We start from the raw sequence: 21461 nt of genomic DNA on the forward strand, positions 1-21461 counted from the left end.
CACTTTGATACTCTTAATCACTTTTTTCAATATTTTTTTAAGATTATAGGTTTGATATAAAATCAGCTAAATATTCAAAACACTTGAATATCATTTTCAAGAATGTTACAAGAAAATTTAATGGTAACTATTATTGTCATGGGACGAACTACAAAAATGGTGTTGTTAAATCGAATCAAATTTCTCTAAATATTCAAGGTAAATTTTTATCTCCTTTATGAACTTTCATACTAAAAAATTGTAGTATTTGAAAATAGGCAAGTATCAAATGGGTATACCGGGTTGTTCACGCTATACGACACGGAAAATTTTCTTTCAGGAATTGACATTAACAAAATTTTCTTTCAGGAATAGATGCAGGGTTATTGGCTGTAAACTTTAAAATTATTTTTGTAATATACAGGACTGGAAACGCGGAATGTATCAAAGTTGTATTTTAATAAATGGAACACTCTGTTTATTATTACATATTCCGGTTCTACGCTCAAAATAAAGGTGTCTTTCATAAAGGTCTATTTCGCTTTAACTTCACGGTTTTCGAAATATTTTGTATTTTTTGAAATTATAGTAGCAATTTTAACGTATAATCAGTTTTTCAAACCAAATTTTATTTGGAGTCTACTAATTGATTGAGTTTCTTGTCATAACTGTGACAAGATTAAGGTTGTCTCAATATTATCTACAAGATTTTAATGATAAAAACTTGTTTAACTTATACATATACAACACAGAGTTTATCTCAACAGCAGCTTTTTATACTCTATTAATAATATTTACTTCTCATAGACCATTAAATGAGTTTACTTACCGTTAAGATGAAATTTATTGACTTCATTCTATTTCTTTAGTAAATATTAAGGTAGTACTATCGGTAATAGACTTTTCATTCTGAATTTAATGAAACTTGGCATAATTGTCCATTATTATATCATAATTAACCAATTAAATTTTTAGGGGCCTTCAGAGAACTGAAAAAAAGATATTTTAAAGATATTTTAACATTCATTCTTATGGGATATCACAGATTTTATTTTATTTCACAAAACTGGACGTTCAGATTTTCAGTTCTCTGAAGGCCCCTAAAAATCTAACTGGTTAATTATGATATAATATTGGACAACTATGCCAAGTTTCATTAAATTCTGAATGAAAAGTGTATTACCGATAATACTACCTTAAGTTTGTTAAGCATGTTTCTTTTAAAATATTTCTAATTTAAAAAACTTAAAAATTTAGTTTTGTTTCATACATTTTTACAAAAATTGAAATTCATTGATTCAACAGATCCCAAAGCACCAAAAATATATAATACTAATTTAAAAAATGATACTATAAAAAAATATAACGGGAATGTTAGATTCGAGTATCGATGTTATAGTGAAGGAATGCCATCTCCAACTATTACTTGGTTCAAAGTAAGTTACATATTTTTTTCCATATTATGAACTAAATATAAGAAGCGGCATGATAAGTGCTGATTTCAAGTCCGTGCCAGCAAAAAACAATAAACAGATCCCTGCGAACAACGGGCAAATCCTCTCTTTCAATGTATGATTTTTGTTTTCTTGGAATAAACAAAATTTTAAGAAATGAATGCTCTTTCCAATGAGACTCATAAACTCGTCCGAGCCTAGCCTCCTTTTTGCTTGTAGGCGAATTCAAATCAGCAAATTATTATTTTGCAATTTACAATTTTCATTTTGCTTTAGCGATATTGTTAAGCAAAATTCTTATTATTGATTTATATAGACAGGGAATAAGTAACTTCAAATTGTCTTGCTTAGGGTTTTTACGACTTTTTTGTCAAAAAAACTGACGTTTTGTTGCTTTCTTTGTTCTTATAAATGTCCTTTTTATAAATTATGTTTGATTTTGTGATTTGCAAAAATTAAAAATTTAAAAATCTTAAGCATACGCTATCAATAGTCATCTTCTTTTTGTGGCGACAAGTTGACGATTGCGTCAGTTTGACGACAAAAAAATAACGTAACTGTTGTGCGGCATTTGTTATCCTGCTTTCTGTTTAGTGATTTGGTTTCTTTCTGTTCATTTTCATTGCTAGACTTTTCATTTTTGTTTCGGGCAGAATATCACACATAGCATATCTCACATTGTTACGTTATGAATTCTGCCAGTTTGCTCACCATGACAAGCCGCGTTAAGGAACTCCGTTCCAAAAATACATTGTATTTTTTACGAGAGTAATTTTCTAATATTCCACCCCCATCAAAAAGGATTCGTAATTAAAATGAAAAGGGCTTTTACAATAATTTATTATGGATAATGTATATATTTTTGTTTCTGATTTAGAACAACACAATATGGGTGCCAAACACTAGAAGAATTAATATGCCAAATAATAATACTATAGTTTTTGACCAATTAAAAAAAGAAGATGAAAACATATACGGCTGTATGGCTCAAAATCGATATGGTGAAGACTTTCGATCATCCAACTTAATTATCGGAGAAGGTATTATTAAGTTATATTGCACTTAGTAGCCCGATGAGGCTTGTTTCGCCACTAACGAGTGCGCTCTTCAGCCAAATGCTATCTATAATCCCATGCGGATCTCCCATATTCACAATTGTTTGGTGATTTAAGTATTGTTAAAAATATGTTTAAAAAAATGGACAAATAAGAAATTCGCGTTTATTACTACATCTCAGTCAAAGTACATCTCGATCAAAAAACACTTGCTTTTTTTGCCCTACCCTGCCTTTATCATCAGTTTTAAAACTCTGGATTTCTAAATTAATTGAATTGATAGTTTTTTAACGAAAAATAATTGTGAAATTTTATGTTTTTTAGTTGGTGAAAATGTATTTCTGTTCTGGATCATCATTTTAGTTGTTTGTTTAATAATTATTTTAGGAATTTATCTTGCCATTTTAAGCGCAAAATTGTACTACGATAAGGTTTGTATCATTATTAGCTTTATAATAGAATTAAAATACACAAGAAGTTAATCGTGGCCCTAAAAAGACCACTGTCAAGAAAAGTACTAGTTGCAAGGAATATGTTCTCGGTTCAAGAAAATATGTTCTTAATACGGTAGGATGTAAATAATTTCGTTTTCCAAGTACTAAAGTTAATTGTTTAGTCCTTATTTTCAGCTATTTTTAAGTTTCTTTAGGGAATCTCTAGATTATACTCCCAATCAATAAAGAATGGAGTTCCGTTCGAATGTCATAAGGATCATTATGAAAATCGGAGTTGTTAGTTAGTTTTTCCAGGTCATCGGTCATATTTAGCCTTTTGGATTCGGGTATTAGTGGAGGAACTTGTTTATTTATTGTTAATATCGCCGTCTTAGTGAATATACATTAAGTCTTGAACCAATTAAATGAAAATTACTTAAACTAAGTAAATAGTAATATTCGTATATATACATTAGATTCTCAATAATCGGGACTCAATACCAAAGCTGATTGGATTACTGTGATATAGAAAGGGCGGAAAGGGAGTGATGTAGAAAGGGCGAACGAAAAGTGCTCGGATTACTGGACGATTTGGCTCATTGAGTGCTATCGTGACTCTGCTTTACATAAACACACAAAAGACAGTTTAAAAATAGTTTAGCCAATTAATGTACAGATTCAAATTTTTCATGAAACGCTGACTAGTTTTCTATTGTAAGAGTTGTTTATAATGATAATCATCAATAAAAAAAGCTTAGAAAAACAAGTTTGAAAAATTAACGCTTTGGTTTCGGGATATTTTACTGGTATCTACTACTTTTAAGGGAGATTATCACTCTCCCACCCTTCTGGGAAATTTCCTATAATAATGCATATTTTGCCTTATGTTAAGTTTTTTTTACAACCTGTTTTGGTTTAATTATCTTTTTATAATTTAATTTTATATATTAAAAAAATTTTTTTAATATTTTTTTAGAAAACAAGGTCCGAATTAAAAGCAATTGTTATTTATAACAAAAATAACGACACAAGTAATGGTATGCATTCAAATTCGAGTAATTCAGAAAGAACCAATCTATTAACCTTTTGTAATAAGTGGGAATTTTCAAGAGAAAATTTAAAGTTACAAGAAATGTTAGGCACTGGTTCTTTTGGTTGTGTTATGAAAGCCAAAGCATTTGGGATTAATCCTGAAGAAGAAAGCACAACAGTAGCTGTTAAAATGGTCAAACGAAATCCACATATAATGCACATCAAAGCTTTAATCTCCGAATTAAAAATTATGATGCATCTTGGCGAGCATAATAATATTGTAAATTTATTGGGAGCTTGCACAAATGATCTAATAACAAATCGTGAATTATATGTTCTTGTTGAATATTGTTTGTATGGAAATTTGAAAAAATATTTACAACAATATCGTGGCAATTATGTAGATCAAATTGCTGTGAAAGACACGGAATGTAAAACTGAAAATAATAAAATTTTTCTGTCCAAACAGAATAATTGTAAAATATATACGGTAGATTTATTCTCATGGGCTGTGCAAATTGCAAAGGGTATGAATTATTTAACATCACGGCGTGTTATTCACGGCGATTTAGCTGCACGAAATGTACTATTAACAGAGAAGAAAATTGCTAAAATATGTGATTTTGGTTTAGCAGAAAATATGTGCCAAAAAGATAACTATGTGAAGAAAAAAAAAGTAATTGTTTTCTTGTCTTGAGTCAAAAGCTTAGTTTAGTGTTATAAGTTTGACCGCTATGTGTGTCTGTCTGTCTGTGACATCGTAGCGCCTAAATGGATTAATCGATTTGGATTTTTTTCGTTTCGTTTGAAAGATAATTTAATGGGGAGTGTTCTTAGCTATGTTCCAAGTGCAAGTTTAGGGTTCCGTACCAAAAAAAGGTATCGAAGATTTTTTAAATTTCGCTTGTTATTATTGTTTATTGTGTGTCGGAGCCGTATGGACGAACTTGCTCAGGAGCTTAGCGTGAACACAAAAGCCCGGGTTCGATTCCTAGTCCGATTGTATTTTTTCAAGTTATATATAGGTTACGCCATATGCATCATATTAAAAACGCCCATTATGATCGAGATACTTTAGAGAGATAAATTTGTATACAAGAGCTTAGTAAACAAACATAAATAATAAATAAGCTATTGCTCGTTGCTATTATCGATACCTTCAAATTTACTCATTTCTGTGACGTGGAAGGGTTCCACTCTTATGAAAAAAAAATTAGTATTTTCTGGTTTCTTACCAAGCTTTACTCAAAATATGTTCTAATATGCCCAGTTCTACTAGATTAATTCATGTTTGGTGCCAGAGACAATGCAAGGCCGAGGACCCTATGTGATGTGAAAATTAGAAGCGCTAGTTTTTTTTAGTCTTCGTAAATAACTTGATGCCTCCTTGTGAACCCCCCCCCTTCTCATAAAAAGTAGTCTTTTCCTTCTGTTTGCTTTTGTTAGTTCCCGTCAATTTGTCGGACGCTCCCTTATGCCACCCTTCTCGTAAAACTTTGTCTTTTCCTCTTTTGATCTATCCCCGGGGGCCCTAGCAAATGCGGGCCCCCTTGAAGTGAAGAATTTCGCTATTATATTTTATTAACTATGCTATATCAGGAGATTTTTCGGTTTTTTTCAAATATTAAACATGGTTAACTATTAAAAAACCGCCAACTTTCCATAAACAAGAGACATTTTTTTATATAAAATGTGTCAAAAAATCCAAAAAATAGTTTTCGTTCCTTAAAGATCTAATTTATACATTTACTGCATTCCTTTAAATTAATTTGTTGAAAATAATTTATAATTATTCTGTTTAGGGTCTAGTGCCAATTAAATGGATGGCAGTAGAATCAATTCGAGATGGTAAATTCTCAATTCAATCGGATGTATGGTCCTTTGGGGTATTTCTATGGGAATTATTTTCATTAGGTGTAGAACCATATAGTGACATAGCGGTTGATAAAAAATTTTATCGTAAATTAGAAAGCGGCTATAAATTATCGAAACCAAAATATGCACACGATAATGAATTGTAATTTCTACATATGCAAATTATAAATTAATCGTTGGCTATCATCTTTTTTTCTTTTTTTTTTTTGCTACAGATATACTCTAATGCAACAGTGTTGGGAAATTGTCCCTGAAAAGCGTCCATCGTTTTTAGATTTAAACATTGATTTAGCACAAATGCTGAAGGCCTTAAAGAATAAGGTAAGTGTTATCAATAGTAACGTTATTTACTATTGATGAGTTAGTTTTAGTAGTGAACTTTGGTGGAACCATTTGTAACGTTATTCAATGTTTTTAGATTAACAACAGTTCAGAAAACTTCCAAAAACAAGAAAAAGAATCGAACGCATGTGCAAACAGTTATGTACTAGAAAAATCGAAGAATGAAAAAGGGAAAATTTCTATGGAACATCCTAAACCACCTGAAAAAAATTTCAAAAAAACAGAAAAGCAAGTGGCATGTCCAAATGATTATGTGCCCATGGCAAAATCATCGAATTGCAAGAACGGAAAAACACAAAATTCTCCAGTAAATCTTGAAACACAGGAAAAAAGCTCTGAATGCTTTGTAAGATTTGAGATTAGCAACGGAAATGAATACTTAAAAATGAACAGTGCAACGGATGCTAAACTTAATAGAAATCCAGAAGATCTTCAGGAATCCTTCAACAAACATGGCAACGAATACCTAAATATGGCAAAATCGAATTTTGTGAATAATCAAAATTTCCAATTAGATTCTAAAATATCTCAACATGGAAGCCTTCAAGAATCTGTCAATATCCATGGAATTGAATACTTGGACATGAGGTCAAATTTTAAAGATTCTAATAGCCAAAATTTACAGTTCGATCCTGAAATACGTGATAAAAATCCAGAATGTCTTCAAGACTCTATCAAAATATATGGAAATGAATATTTAAATATGTCAAAAACAAATCGAACAGATGTTAATTATCAAAATTTAAATTCAACCCCAAATACTTTATTCGATTCGGAGATACAAAGAAGTGTGCAAGAACCTGTCAATGAATTTGGTAATAGATACTTAGATATGAAAAAATCTAATGTTATTGGCTCCACTTATCAAAACTTAAACTCATCACCAACACAATCGTTAGAGAGAAATGACTACCTTACCATGAATGGTAACAAAACATAATCAAACCTAGCAATAAAAGAACTTTATGAGCCGTGGTTTTGTTGATAAAATTACGTAGGTAATTTTTATGAGAATAAAAAAAAAAACGAAACTTTGAGAAACAAAAAATAACTGTGTTATTTTGAATAAAAGGAATTTTTTTTATAGAAGTTTTACTAAGAAAATATTAACAAAGATAATAAATGAGAACTGTAGGATATTTCGAAATAAATTTCGATTTTTGATTCCTAGATCAAGATTTTGTTTTTTTTTTTGCTTATCTTTATATATATATATATATATATATAGTTTTTTGCGTGTCTTCAAGAGGATCCCATGATGTTTTAGATTTACAATTCGGTCAACTACAATTGTTTTTGAGGGTTCCTCACCAAAAAAATGAAATTTCATTAAATGGTGGGAGCGCATATAAATCATATTACATTATATTACAACTTACTATGTGTACTATGTATTTTTAATAGTATTCAGGTATTGTCAATAGGCATTTATTAGAGCTATATGCGAGCGCAGCGAGCTCTACTATCAAAGGCCAGGCCAAAGGTCGAAGGTCAGGCCAGTCCAATAAATAGGAGTTAAATTGGGGTTTAGCGGGATGGGTTTAGCGGACAGGCTAAACGTATTATAGGTATTAATGAATTTTAGTTACGTTTTCACGGGACAACGTCTGTCGGAACCGCTGGTATATAATAATAATGATTTTTGGCGGTCTCTGTTGATGACGTATAAGTACGTGATCTGTCAATTTTTGACAGTTCAATGTATAATTTACACTTAAAAAAAATGAATTTATAACTCAGAATTTACACTCGTTATTATTAAGTTTTCTAATAAAATGCCGTAGAATAGTATAATTTAATGAAATACCATATAAAATGTAAGTAATTAATATCATACAGTATGTCAACAAATTTGACAAGCCCGTACTATGATGTCACGTACGTATAAAAATTTGAAATTCCGTTTTAGAAATTTTTAAATGCACTCACTGAATTTTTACTTTTATTCATTAATTTGAAGTAATTAAAAAGATATTAATTACTAAAATAATGGTTTAGTTGAAATATCCAGTCATTAAAGTTACGGAAGAAAAATATTTGAACCAAAATTAAATTTCATGAATATTTCCTATTAAGGACGTATGAGCAAGGTATTGAGGACACAAATTAAAAAAAAAAAATTTTTAATTTTGATAGTGAATTGTGTTATAATTTGATAATATAAGACGAAAAGTAAGTATACAATTTTTCGATATCTGGAATAATTTTCAAAATATCTAAAATTTTGTTAGTTATTTATAGTTTTCGATATTTGCCTTGCCTTGGCGCTTGTATTACTTTGAAAGTCCAATGTATAAAAAAATTTTTGTTAATATAGATTGATTTAGGAAGAAATTGAAAAGGTTGTAAAAAAAATCAATAAATGAACAATTAAATTAAAATTTATTAATCATAACACATTTTTGTTCCAATATTCAATTATAAAGGAGCATGACACATAAATAAGTATTATTTACAGCAGCCAAAAAAAAATTGTAACTTGAATATTTGAATGTTCATGTAGTTTGCTTATATTTTTAAATAAATTATTTTAATAGTACAAATAAAATTTGTTTTTAACAGTCTTAACTTATGTGAAAGTGAAAACTATTTCGTTCTTTTTTTTTGTGACTAAAATTTTGTACAACTTGAGTTTTTCTTATTTATATTACTTAAGAAATAATTAAGCTTTGGCTGTTCTTTTGCGTGGTTCAAGACGTACTTGGAAACCTTCGGCACGTTTTAATATAATATCAGCTTGCAATTGGAAATCTTTCTCTTTTAAGTCAGATTTTACACGGAAATTACGTAAAATTGTTGATAGTAAAATTTTCAATTTAAGCATAGCATATTTACGACCGACACATGATCGTGGTCCAGCTGAGAATGGCACAAATGCGTAGTAATGACGGTTTGCTGTTTTTTCTGGTAAGAAATTGTCTGGGTTGAATTCATCTGGATTTGGATAGATTTCTTCACGACGATGTAATTTTACTGTTCCTACTACAACGGTACATCCAGCTGGGAGAACATATGGGGCTGATGCTGGAAAATAAAAATTAAAAATTAATTAAATCTCAAAAAAAAAAAAGAAACAAGGAGGGATTTAATATTATACAGGCATACACTCTTCCTCGACGCTTAATGTAAAAGTATAAAACAAATTTTCCGCTAACATTTGAGACCCTTCAGTTTTTGCCGTCCAAGGCGCGTGTCTACTCTGCCCGCATGGAAAATGCGGGCCTGTGTACACATTTTATAAGAGAAAACAATCTTCTTACAATTATACTCTAAAAAGTTTGATAGTAGAACTCGTAAGCCGTATGCCGTCACGTATCCTCCTCTTGTTCACAATTTCATCGATTTTATTATTTTGGTCCTAATAAATTGTAAAACATAAGGAAATTATATACCATACCTAGTTTAAGATCTTCATTTAATTGTCTGGCAATAATTGGTACTGGTGGGTACAAACGTAAAGTTTCCATTAAACATCTTTCTAAGTATTTCATTTCAAGTGTGTCAGCGAATGTGGCTGGACGATCTGAATCACCAAAGATTCCGTCAAGTTCTTGGATAACTTTGTCTTGAATATGTTGATGGATTCCCATCATTGACAAGAAGAAACTACTTCCAGCGGCAGTTGTGTCATGACCTTCAAACATAATTGTATCAACTTGTTCTTTAATTTCTTCATCGGTAATATTGACTCCATTTTGTGATGCTTCAATCATTAAGTCCAAGAAAGCCATACGTTTCTTTTCACCAACATCATTATCATCTACATCCAAATCGTCACGTAATCCAGCTGATTGCCCATATGATAAACCGTCAACAGCACCTTTTGTGTCACTGTGTGTAACTTCTTCAACTTCTTTTTTAATTTCAACTGGTGTTACTTTCTTATTTTTGAAGTCTTCCTTCTTGCGTTTAATTACTTTTCGTGTTAAACTGTGGATTGTATCTAAAAGTGCTACTTGAGTTTTACCGTGACGTGTTAAGTTGAATAACCAATCAGGACGTAACCAGAATTTTGTGTGACGTAAATGTAAGATATCGCACATCTTCATGACAGCCATAGCATAATCATAACCACTTTCTTGTGTATTTTTGCTTACACCCATGGCAGTTTCTAATAGAATTTCAACAGTACATTCGCTCATGTAATCGTGACAATCGAAAGTTTTTCCAGCTTCTTTTAACATTTTAGCACATACAGCACGACTGTTTGCATTGAATAAATCGATGAAACTCTTCAATACATTCAAATGGAATGTTGGTGCAATCAATTTACGATGGGCACGCCATTTTGGACCTATAAATTAATTAAAAAATATTATTTCTATATTATACTTTCTAACAGTTCTTTCTTCACTAAGATCGTCTTTAACGGAATGTAGACCCGAGCCCATTTAACTTATCGTAGGTGAAAAGATTACTTTAGGGAAAGCATTATTTATATATTACTTTTAAAGAATTTTTCCTTGTTTTCGTGGCCAATATAACAAATGACATCGATTTTACAGGTGTTTTCCGAGGTTTTTTGATTGAAATTAAGTAAATGTAAGTAAATCAAGTAAAGTTTATACATAGTTTCGTTATTTTTTGTGAAAATTCTTTTATGAAATGTAGCATAGACCAGCCAGGTTTACTTTTAAAATGAAATCGTCTTCACTTCGCAGTGTTCTGAAAAATTCGCAGTGTTCTAAAAATGCCCTAATAGTACATACTGCAAATTTTTCTGAATCTGTACTCAGATGGAAACAATTGGGCAAAATATATCGTTAACTTGTGATTTACAATTTTATGCAATTTCCATAAAACTTACAAAGATTTATAAACAATTTAGGAACAATTATTTAGAAAAAATTTAGTCTTGGCTAGACCGAAAGAATTATTTTAATTGTAGTATTGGAAGGTGTGGAATTAAACTTGGTAATTTTTATTTGGTATTTACCTGTAGAAATAAGAAGACCGTTACCCAACCAAGGTTGGAAGAATCGATATTCGGATGATTTATCAATATAAACATGGCTACTTAAAATAACTTCAACATCACGTGGATCGGTTAAGAAAACAACTAATTTTGGTCCAATCCATAGTCTTACAACACTTCCAAACTCAAAACTACGTGCGTATACGTGTTTGAATATGTCTGCAAAAAGAAAAAAATCATTTAATTATATTTTTCCTAATAAAATTACAAAGTGTATGTTTTAAAACTTACCAGGTGATTTTCCAATTAAATCTAATGCATTACCAATGATTGGGTAACCTGTTGGTCCTGGAATTTTTTCAGCTAATTTTAACATATGATTACGTGATAATCGCCAATATAATAAATATAATGCTATTGCTGGTGCTAATAAGAAATATAATACACTAGTTGCTGAAAAAACTGGACTTGGACCAGAGGCAAATTCAGCCCCGGCTGCATCAATTAGTGTCATTTTGATAACGAGATTATGGTTTTTTCCACCTATAAACAAATAGAAAGAATACAAAATTAAAGATTATATTAAAAATATTTTAATTGCTGTGTATACGTGCAGTTTAGTGTTCAAAGAATTCACATTAAATAAATTATAATTATATTAATTTTTATTAATATACCTATTATATATAGATATTAATATTATTATAATTTATGATTTTTATCTTTTTTTTTTTGTATAATAAATGTGTTGAAAACATGTCGATCTAGTTTTTATTTTTCTTAAAATGTTGATTAGGGAAAAACCATTAAGAATAAAATTTATTATTTATTTTTGTAATTTATTTTCAAGAACAAAATAATTATACTTTTGTGAATACTTATTAATTTTCATTTAAATGTCTATAGTTTAATCATTTTCAGATTATTTTTAATAGGGGTGATGACTAAATCACTTCAGGTGCTGAATTTTTACATTGCTTGCAGAAAAGTGAAGTTTGCTTTAGAAAATCTTTAGAAATAGGTAAAATATAAAAGGTTAAATTATAGAAATAACGTCACTTCAAATAAAATTCCGTTTTGCAAGAAACAGGCGGATAATACAAGTTGAAAGTTTAAAACTTCTTTGTATTTTAATCAATATTACTTTAAGTTTCAATTGAAAAACACTTTAGTGCAGACTTGGATATGTATTGGCTACAAATAGTTGGCTAGCTCGAAAGCAATATTTGGAATATGAAATTTTTCGATTTTCACGTTTCAACATTTTTTGTTTATCATAATTATGTGCTAAAGAATCCAAGAAGAAACCTATTTTCTTGCAAATTACTTAAAGGGTGAACAAATTAGCAAATCAGTTATTTAAACTGTTAAAATACTATTTTAGTAAAATTACAAATTATGTCCATCAATTTAACATTTATTTCTGTTAATTTTTGTTTATTATTATTGTATTTTTTGATCAGTTTAAGGCAAGAAATTACTCTTCTGATTTTTTCTCTAAACGAATAGATAAAAATTCTTGAAAAATTAAAAAAAGCAATATTTGATTTTAAGAAAAATGTGTTTTTTTTATCTATGATGCAATTCGATTATCTAACGCAGTTCCTACGCTGCGAATTATAATATAAGAGAATTATAATAATACGAATATAATATCTATATAAATGAAAATCAATTGCCGTGTGTACTGGTCATAAATTGAGAACGAATACAAGTCTATCGGCTAAAGGTTTGTATGAAAGCAAATTTTTTGGAATTATCGTCGAAAAAGTTGGTAATTTTCGGGACTGGGCTGGGCGCTATTTTTTATTACAAATATTATATGATAATAAAATATTCATCATTTTTTAATTTTATTTCATTCTATCAAGAGTAGTTTGATAAATATAAATCGATCTATTCAAAAATCAATCATATCTGTGTATTCTTTCGATGGTAAATGAGAAATAATGACAAAATATTCAATATTTTTTAATCGATTTCAATAAACTAAAGTACGTTAAAAAAACAATCAATTCAATAACAAAATGAATTTCATTTTCCATACAATAAAGTATCACGAATGAATTTATTTCCTTTAAATGAATTACGTCACAATATTTAATATTATATAAAATAAACAATAACATATTTTGATGATGTGATTTGAATACAAGTTACCTACAATTGATTTTTATAAAACGACACTAAAGTAAAAAAAGAAAAGAAACATATAGAAACTAGGGTGGTCTTTAACATATATATTTTTACTTTCTAAAGAAGAAATAAATAAATTACTAATACTTTTAAATTATATCAATTTATATATTTTAAAATTCAATACTCAAATAAAAGTTATTATATATTAAATAATTATATTTTATTAATACCTACTTATAATATAAATGCATAATTTGAAACAATCAAAACAAACAATCAAAATTTATTTACGAAATTTGAAAGCGAAATTGTTTAGTTTGAAATCAGCAATGGTAATTGTATTTATTTAAATTATTATACCATGTATATGAAATATACGAAGGTATATTAAGTTTAGTCCCAAGTTTGTAACGCTTAAAAATGTTGATGCTACCAACAAAATTTTGGTATAGGTGTTCATAAAATCAAATAATTATTCCATTTCCGGTTGTCCGTCCGTCCGTCCGTGGGCACGAGAACTCAAAAACGAAAAAAGATATCAAACTGAAATTTTTACATCGTAGTCAGGACGTAAAAAGTGAGGTCGAGTTCGTAAATGAGCAACATAGGTCAATTGGGTCTTGTAATCTTGTAAACCGTTAGAGATAGAACAAAAGTGTAAATATAATAAATGTTCCTTATAAAAAAATAAACAACTTTTGTTGGAAACATTTTTTCGTAAACATCACTGTTTACCCGTGATTGAGCAAATTAGGCGTAAATTTTATAGTATTTATTATAAGGGAATATCAGTTATGTATGTGTGATATGTATGTATGTGTAATGTGATAGAGTAAAAGAAAGTGATAGAGTTAAAGATGATGATGAGATGAAGGTTTATTTTCCATTAGGAACTGCATAATCATTTTCATGTATAAAAAATATCATAATTAATTTAAAAAATTTTAATTTACATATTTTACATACAATTAAAGGTTAAATATATTCACCATATTTAAAAAGAAAAATAATGAAGGCGCACATTATAATATAATCGATTGTCATTGAAGTAATCTGATTGATTTTAAAAACATTTTTAATCCAAACTTTTTGAATACAATTGAAAACTAATTTTATATTCATAATTTAATTATTCCGTATCGAAAAAAAGGAAAAGTACTATATTGTATTTTAGATTCACTGGTGAACAAATTTATTCCAATTTTTTATTTCATGAGGTTTTATAGAACTATATGCAATTCCAAATAGATTCAGGGTGATCAAAATGAATATTGTTGTTGAATTAATATTTTCAGTTTTAGCTACTTTTATGACATAAAAAAGCAATGTATTTTTTTTTTATATTTTTAATTCATTGTTTACACCGTTATAATAAAGTAAAAAATATAAATACTACTTAAAAATTCTGTATTTAAGTGTAAAAAAAATATTTAAAATACATTATAATTTTGAGATATTTAAACGCAGTTTTTTGGCGCTCTCTGTTGATGACGTATAAGTACGTGATCTGTCAATTATTGACAGTTCAATGTATAATTTATACTTTAAAAAAATGAATTTACAACACAGAATTTGCACTCGTTATTATTAAGTTTTCTAATAAAAAGCCGTAGAATAGTATAATTTAATGAAATACCATATAAAATGTAAGTAATTAATATCATACAGTATATGTCAACAAATTTGACAAGCCCGTACAATGATGTCACGTCCGTATAAAAATTTGAATTTTCGTTTTAGAAATTTTTAAATGCCCTCATTGAATTTGTACTTTTATTAATTATTTTTAAGTAAATAAAAAGATTTTGATTACTAAAATAATGGTTTAGTTGAAATGTCCAGTAATTAAAGTTACGGAAGAAAAATATTTGAACCAAATTTAAATTTCATGAATATTCCTTATTGGTACCTGATTCTAACCAGTACGGAAAGCGTTTAACTCACACTTAACAGTTGTTTTTTTTATTTAAATTATGTGAAATTTGTTAACATTAAGCATTGTACGTATGACAATGTACGGTTACCATTTAAATGAATAAACAATACTTAAAACTAACAAATAAAATTAATGTTACACATATTAATTGATTAATTAAATAAATTTAAATTGATTACAAAATGTTCAAGCAATTAGTTACCTAAGAAATTGTAACAAAAGTTGCTTATTTTGTTATAAGGAACATTTTTTACATGTAAACTTTTGTTCTATATCTCTAACTGTTTACAAGATGGGTCCTACTGACCCATAGGTCAAGATCCAATTGAACTAATCTTGCTCATTTACGAACTCGACCTCACTTTTTACGTCCTGAGTACGCTGTAATTTCAGCTTGATATTTTTTTTCGTTTTTGAGTTATCGTGCCCACGGACGGACGGACAACCGGAAATGAACTAATTAGGTGATTTTATGAACACCCATACCAAAATTTTGTTGGTAGCATCAATATTTTTAAGCGTTACAAACTTGGACTAAACTTAGTATACCTTGCATATTACGTATTTGCATGGTATCTCTACAAAAAATACAAAATATTTCTTTCTCCATAATTGGCTAGTTTTTATTGGTTTAAAACAGTTAAAAACGGAAATTTTTTATCTAGATTTTCTTGTAAAAGAGGTATTTTTAATCGACTTTACAAAGACAAAAATTCTAGTTAATTTTATTTGTTTAATCTCTTAAATTTTTTCAATGATATATTATTAAAATATATGTTTATTTATTAATAACTGATTAAAACACTATAAAAAAATTAAAGTTTTTTAGTTATCAGACTTTCGGACTTCGGACGATAAAAGTTTTTCTTTTACTATACTAAAGAACCTGCTATATAAAAAATTATCCTAAATTTGTAGTAACCTAATATTAATAAAAAAATTTTTTTCGCCTGAAATAAATAAATATTGCAACTGGAAATTGGGTACATATCTTTAGTTTTCATTTTTCCTTTTTATTAGGGTACCTATCTTAAAATGTAGTGTTATTTTAAGGTGAGGAAAACCATGTGACATGACTAATAATTATAATATTTATTAATAATATATATTAATGTTTAATGTTAAACAGGCTTTCAATAATTGTCCATATTAGTTTCAATATCTTCTAGAAATAAATTTTTTATTTTCACCGGGAAGTGAAAATTAAAATCTAAGATAAAATATTATTCCTAAAAAAATATTATTTCCTCTTCAGATAGTTATTACATAATAATGTAAAGTGTTATATTATCTATTGTAAAAATACGAGTTTAAAATAATTAATATTTTTCATAAACAAGACATATACTGTATAGGTAGTTACTTCTTTTTTTCAATAAACTCTAAAACGTTTTCTACATATTAATATTATTTGTGGGGTACCCTAACCCTACTCATCGGTAATAAAAAAATTTTTCTTTTCGTCTAAGTGTACGACAAGTGAGACAAAAATAATGGTATTACAGCTATGAAAGTCATGTTAGCTAGGAAACTTTTTTTTATTAGATTTTCATCTACAACTATTTTATATTCAATTATGTATAATCATATTGTAATGACAAAAACAATTAATAAAAAAACACTTTCATTTTTAAAATATTTAATCCAGGAGATCTAATTAAAAAAAAAGTTGTAATTAACTTGCTTGAGGGATTTATAATCCTTGATACACATTGAGAAAAAAAACAATTAAATAATTCCTGAAACTGTTTTTTACATGAGATAAGAGTTAAATTGCTTACAAAATAAATCGTTGTACTTATAAGGCATTTTTATAGTTATTTACGATACTAGTATGGGATAATTAACGGACCCCTGCGAAATTTGTATAATGAGTGCGTCATGGATTATTGAGAAAGCAAATTTTATCATGGCTTATTGAGAAAAATAGAAAATTAAAATTTTACTATAGTAACTGAATTCAATACCGCCCTTGTGTAGGAATGAATTCATTATCGCACTAGGACGGTAATGAACTATTTTTCCCACCCATACTCAGTTATATGTTAAAAGTACTTCTTTTCTCACGGGCGTAGAAAAAATAGTTTGTCTAATTGGGTTTTCCTACATCAGTGTGTCTTGAGTTCATGGAAGCAAGGAATGAAAGTTTGAACAAAAAGAAAGGGGTATTTTGTACACTTATACCTTCTCTTGACTTTGGTTAAAAACATATAAATAAAATTTTTATTCAGAGCCAGGGAAATAAAGATCCCATCCAATCACAAATCACAACAAAAAAATTTTAAAATTATTTAATTGTTTTTCATATATGAAATCACAGACAGACACTTCAATTTTATAAGCACAGATTTAATGAGCTATAAAATTTTTTTATGGCAATGTTTTTCGTCAAAGTCACTCATTAAAGTTGACAGCGGTCACTTTAACAAAATTATTGTTTGATTTTTTACGGACAATTAGCTAGTACCTTAGGTACCTTCTAATAAGAGTAAAAAACAAACGTCTTTCGTTAGAATTTTGATCAATTATTAAAATTAATGAAATGTTTAAAATTTTCGAAATAGTATTTTGATTTGTTGATTTCGGAAATTTATAATACAAAATTTATCAATAAGCATCGAAAAATTTTTCAAATAAAAAATTTTTCTAAATTTTTTTGTATTTTATAATCAATTTTATGTTATTTCAAAGAGACACATATTGTAAAATTTAAAATATTTTAATTAGATTAATTTATAATTTTAACACGTATTTAAGAATAATATTGTTTTTGAACAGCCGTTTTTACATACGTAATTTTTATGATGTGACTTAGATTATATTTAACATGAAAAAATGGCATTAATTAAAATACAAAATTAAAATTTGTTCTATTGTTTTCATTTTATATTTGTTAATAAATTTGTTTTAAAATTTATTTTGTTTTAATATTATTTTAAAATTATAAAACTATATTTTTGATTTTTAAATAGAATTATGCCTCTAAATTCAAATTATAAACAAAAATTTTATTTTATAAGATTTAAACTTTGAAAATTAATTCCTTACTGTAACTGCAAAATAAATTATACTAAATTATTAAAATTTCTCCAATACAGTCTGAAATTGGAAAGAAAGGAATAATTTAAATCCAAATGAATTTAAAATAATATTAAATAGTCAAAAATTTAACACTGCAATTTTTGTTTTCGAATATATTAAAGTTGAAAGTTAAGAAATTGGCTTTTTGAATCAGTATTTTTAAAATTATGTTGATTTACTTTCGAAATGTATTCTATTAAATGTTATCCATTTCAACTGAACGATATTTTATTGTAGAATCATCGAAAATTCAATATATTTTTGTCAAAAAACGCCAAAATAAGCTCTCCTTTTAATATTTAATGCATTAAACATTAAATAATAATAATAAAAATAAATCTATGAATTTATTATAAAGAACAGAATATTCGATTGAGTTTCATAATTCGAAGATTCGTAGTCGATCTCGATTTTTCCCATAATTTCAAACCATTTAATTAATAATTAAAATATTGTTTTTCATTACATTTGGAATTCGCGGTTAAGAAAGAGCCGAAAGTACCTAAAGAAGCTTAAAACCGAAAATATAACGAAAACAATAAATTAACATCAAACTATTATATTAATTTTACATTAAAATTTGTGTATACATGTTTCAATTCGATATATGATAGAAATCAAAAATTTTCGAATAAAAAACGATAAATACGTTGAAATAGCCAATAGTACACTATGTAGACAAATATGTCGAACTTTAATTAATAACAATATGAAAAAATTACACGAATTCCAGGAATGAAATACAGGATCATTTATAATTATCCTTTTAAATAAAAACTATTCGCATATTTTAATTATTTGTAAATTGATAAATTGTAGATTTTTGAACATAAAAATTAATAAAACAAATTCACAAAAATATTTAGCTGCACTTGAATAAATTGATTTTGCGAAAAAAAAAGAAAGAAAACCACTAAACAATCGCACCTACCTTAAAATTAAATATTATTGGTAAACACTTTAAAGCGCACTAAATCAAATTAAATTGTTCTAATTTTGTTAGTTTTGTTTAGTAGTGTATTGTAATGTTTAATAATTACCACCACTTGATGAGGTGGGACTGTTGTAATTGAAAACACAGGTGCTTTCTTTTATACTTTTATTACGATTTGATTATATTTGTGTGTATATTAATTATGAAATGAATATGCATTAAATATCATTTACGTATTCTATGTTTAATGCATGTTATTATAACAGTACATATCCTATAGATTCTAAAAACGTAAGACGTCGTCACTGATCATCAGATAAATTAACATATGAAAATGTATTCTGGTACGGGAACTAACAATGTTTTTCGAGAACTTATTTTAAGACGCCTTAATTTCGGATATTTCTTTCCTTATCTATAATAATATAGCGCCCTAATAGAACCTCAGTCACTGACTCACTGACATGTACAAATTCTTGGATATTTCTAGACATAGGTACTAGAAAGATGTGATCTTTTGCATTCAACGGAAATTGCTTTTTGTCTACAATTTTTCATTTCAACTCCCTGAAAAATGGGAAAACCCCCCAAAATTACAATTTTTCGATCTATTACTTTCTGGTAAGTATTTTTTTTTAGTTTTCTTACAATTCATGTAATATTATTTTTTAAGGCCGCTTCGAAGTTCTACTATAAAACTGTGAAATTGTGGGACCTGGACTGATACAACTTAGGGGATCCCTTATAATTATCAAGTAATTATAGCTACTCAACTAATTGCTATTTTATCAAAAAACTGTTTCTATAGTGATATAGATATACGGTATTGGCTGGGAGCATAGCAGATGGTGGGGACAGCTAAATCGACCATAGCGGTATTATCGTATAAAATTTTCAATAAATCATGCGTTTTATTTAAAATATCATAAACTTTCATTTGTTCTCTTGTAAATAATATAGTAAATTTCAAATGGAAATTATAGAAAAATGTCAATTTATTTTAATGTGTTGCCTTAGAAATTGTGAAAATCGCATAAATAATATTTTGAAATGTAATTAAATGTATTTATTTAAATTTTTTAGAAAATAATATAAAATTTACAAAGTAATCCATATATACAAACCATAAACTTATATGTTCATGCATACAATTATATTATTTAAGTAGTTTATGGTTACCATGGAAACAGTCTGAAAAAAACTCATACACGGTGCCATAATATAAAGAAAATAATATGAAATTTTCAAATTAATCCATATATACAAACCACAAACTTATATGTCCATCCATACAATTATATTATTAAAGTAGTTTATGGTTACCATGGAAACAGCCTGAAAAAAAACTCATACACGGTGTCAATAAGATAATTTTTTCAAAGTAAAATATAGCCTAAAATCGGGTAAGTGGTGAACTCAAAAATGATGGTTTGTATATATTTTCAAAAAAACTTTCATCCCCTATTTCACCCCTTGAGGGAATTAATTCTTAATAATCTTAAGTGACATCTACAGTATAAAATCAATATACTCTTGAACTTTCAATCTTCATTATCATTAGTGATTTAGGTTTCTGATTTTAAGTAATATAAAAAGAGAAACATTTGCTTTCAGCCTGGCTTAAAAGTCACTGGCACAAAAAAATCAAAACTTATGTTTTTATTCAACACAGTTGACAACATGAAATTTCAATCATCAACCTATCCACACATGTTTCTCATGGCTATCCATATTTCATTTTTCAACTATGTTGTCAACGATGTTGTTATTTATTCATTTTTTAAGTCAACTTTATATAGATTATTTCAAAATATTGTCTTTTGTTTTCCATGGTGACTGGAGGCCCTTTGAATCCTCGGGACCCTGGATTGCAGACCAATAAGCCCCTAAGTAGATCCAAACCTGTGAATGTCTATCCGCAACCGCAATTATTATTTTTGATATTTTAAATTAAATATCCGTTAGAATCCAAAGTGTTCAATCAATGTTTAAAATAGTTGAGCTCCGGTACAGAATAAGTATTTACATGCAATAAATTTTATAATAATAATAGGAAGAATCCCCTTCTTCAATTTTCTATAGCTACAATACTCAATTTTTGCGTCAATCATTTTTTTTTTAATTTTTGATTTTTCTAATGTTTTTGCAAATTATACATATAATTAAACTCTTTGGAATTTTACTAAACGAACAAAACTTGCAATTCATTGAGAACTTCCCTAGCTTAATACCTCAAATTTATAAAATTAATTTTCTCTTTAGGCGTGCAAAGAAGTGCCAAAGCT

At 27.8% G+C, this 21461-nt stretch overlaps 2 protein-coding genes across 2 annotated transcripts; one reads left to right on the forward strand and one right to left on the reverse strand.

The window, feature by feature from the left end:
* Window positions 1–1276: 1276 nt before the first annotated feature.
* On the forward strand, window positions 1277–7175 carry LOC123298840 (vascular endothelial growth factor receptor 1-like). The gene is made up of 7 exons (XM_044880935.1): window positions 1277–1415; window positions 2311–2473; window positions 2813–2919; window positions 3899–4630; window positions 5757–5971; window positions 6045–6150; window positions 6248–7175. The coding sequence occupies exons 1-7, from the start codon at window positions 1386–1388 to the stop codon at window positions 7109–7111; spliced, it is 2217 nt and encodes a 738-aa protein (XP_044736870.1). The 5' UTR covers window positions 1277–1385; the 3' UTR covers window positions 7112–7175.
* A 1429-nt stretch (window positions 7176–8604) lies between these two features.
* On the reverse strand, window positions 8605–19327 carry LOC123298547 (cytochrome P450 4g15-like). Its single transcript, XM_044880579.1, has 5 exons — window positions 19174–19327; window positions 11378–11629; window positions 11108–11305; window positions 9569–10465; window positions 8605–9195 (listed from the first exon to the last, which is right to left on the reverse strand). Exons 2-5 carry the CDS (start codon window positions 11598–11600, stop codon window positions 8834–8836), a joined length of 1680 nt encoding a protein of 559 aa, XP_044736514.1. The 5' UTR covers window positions 11601–11629; window positions 19174–19327; the 3' UTR covers window positions 8605–8833.
* Window positions 19328–21461: the final 2134 nt, after the last annotated feature.

This window comes from Chrysoperla carnea, chromosome 4 (assembly GCF_905475395.1).
Source record: "Chrysoperla carnea chromosome 4, inChrCarn1.1, whole genome shotgun sequence".
NCBI classification, from domain to species: domain Eukaryota; kingdom Metazoa; phylum Arthropoda; class Insecta; order Neuroptera; family Chrysopidae; genus Chrysoperla; species Chrysoperla carnea.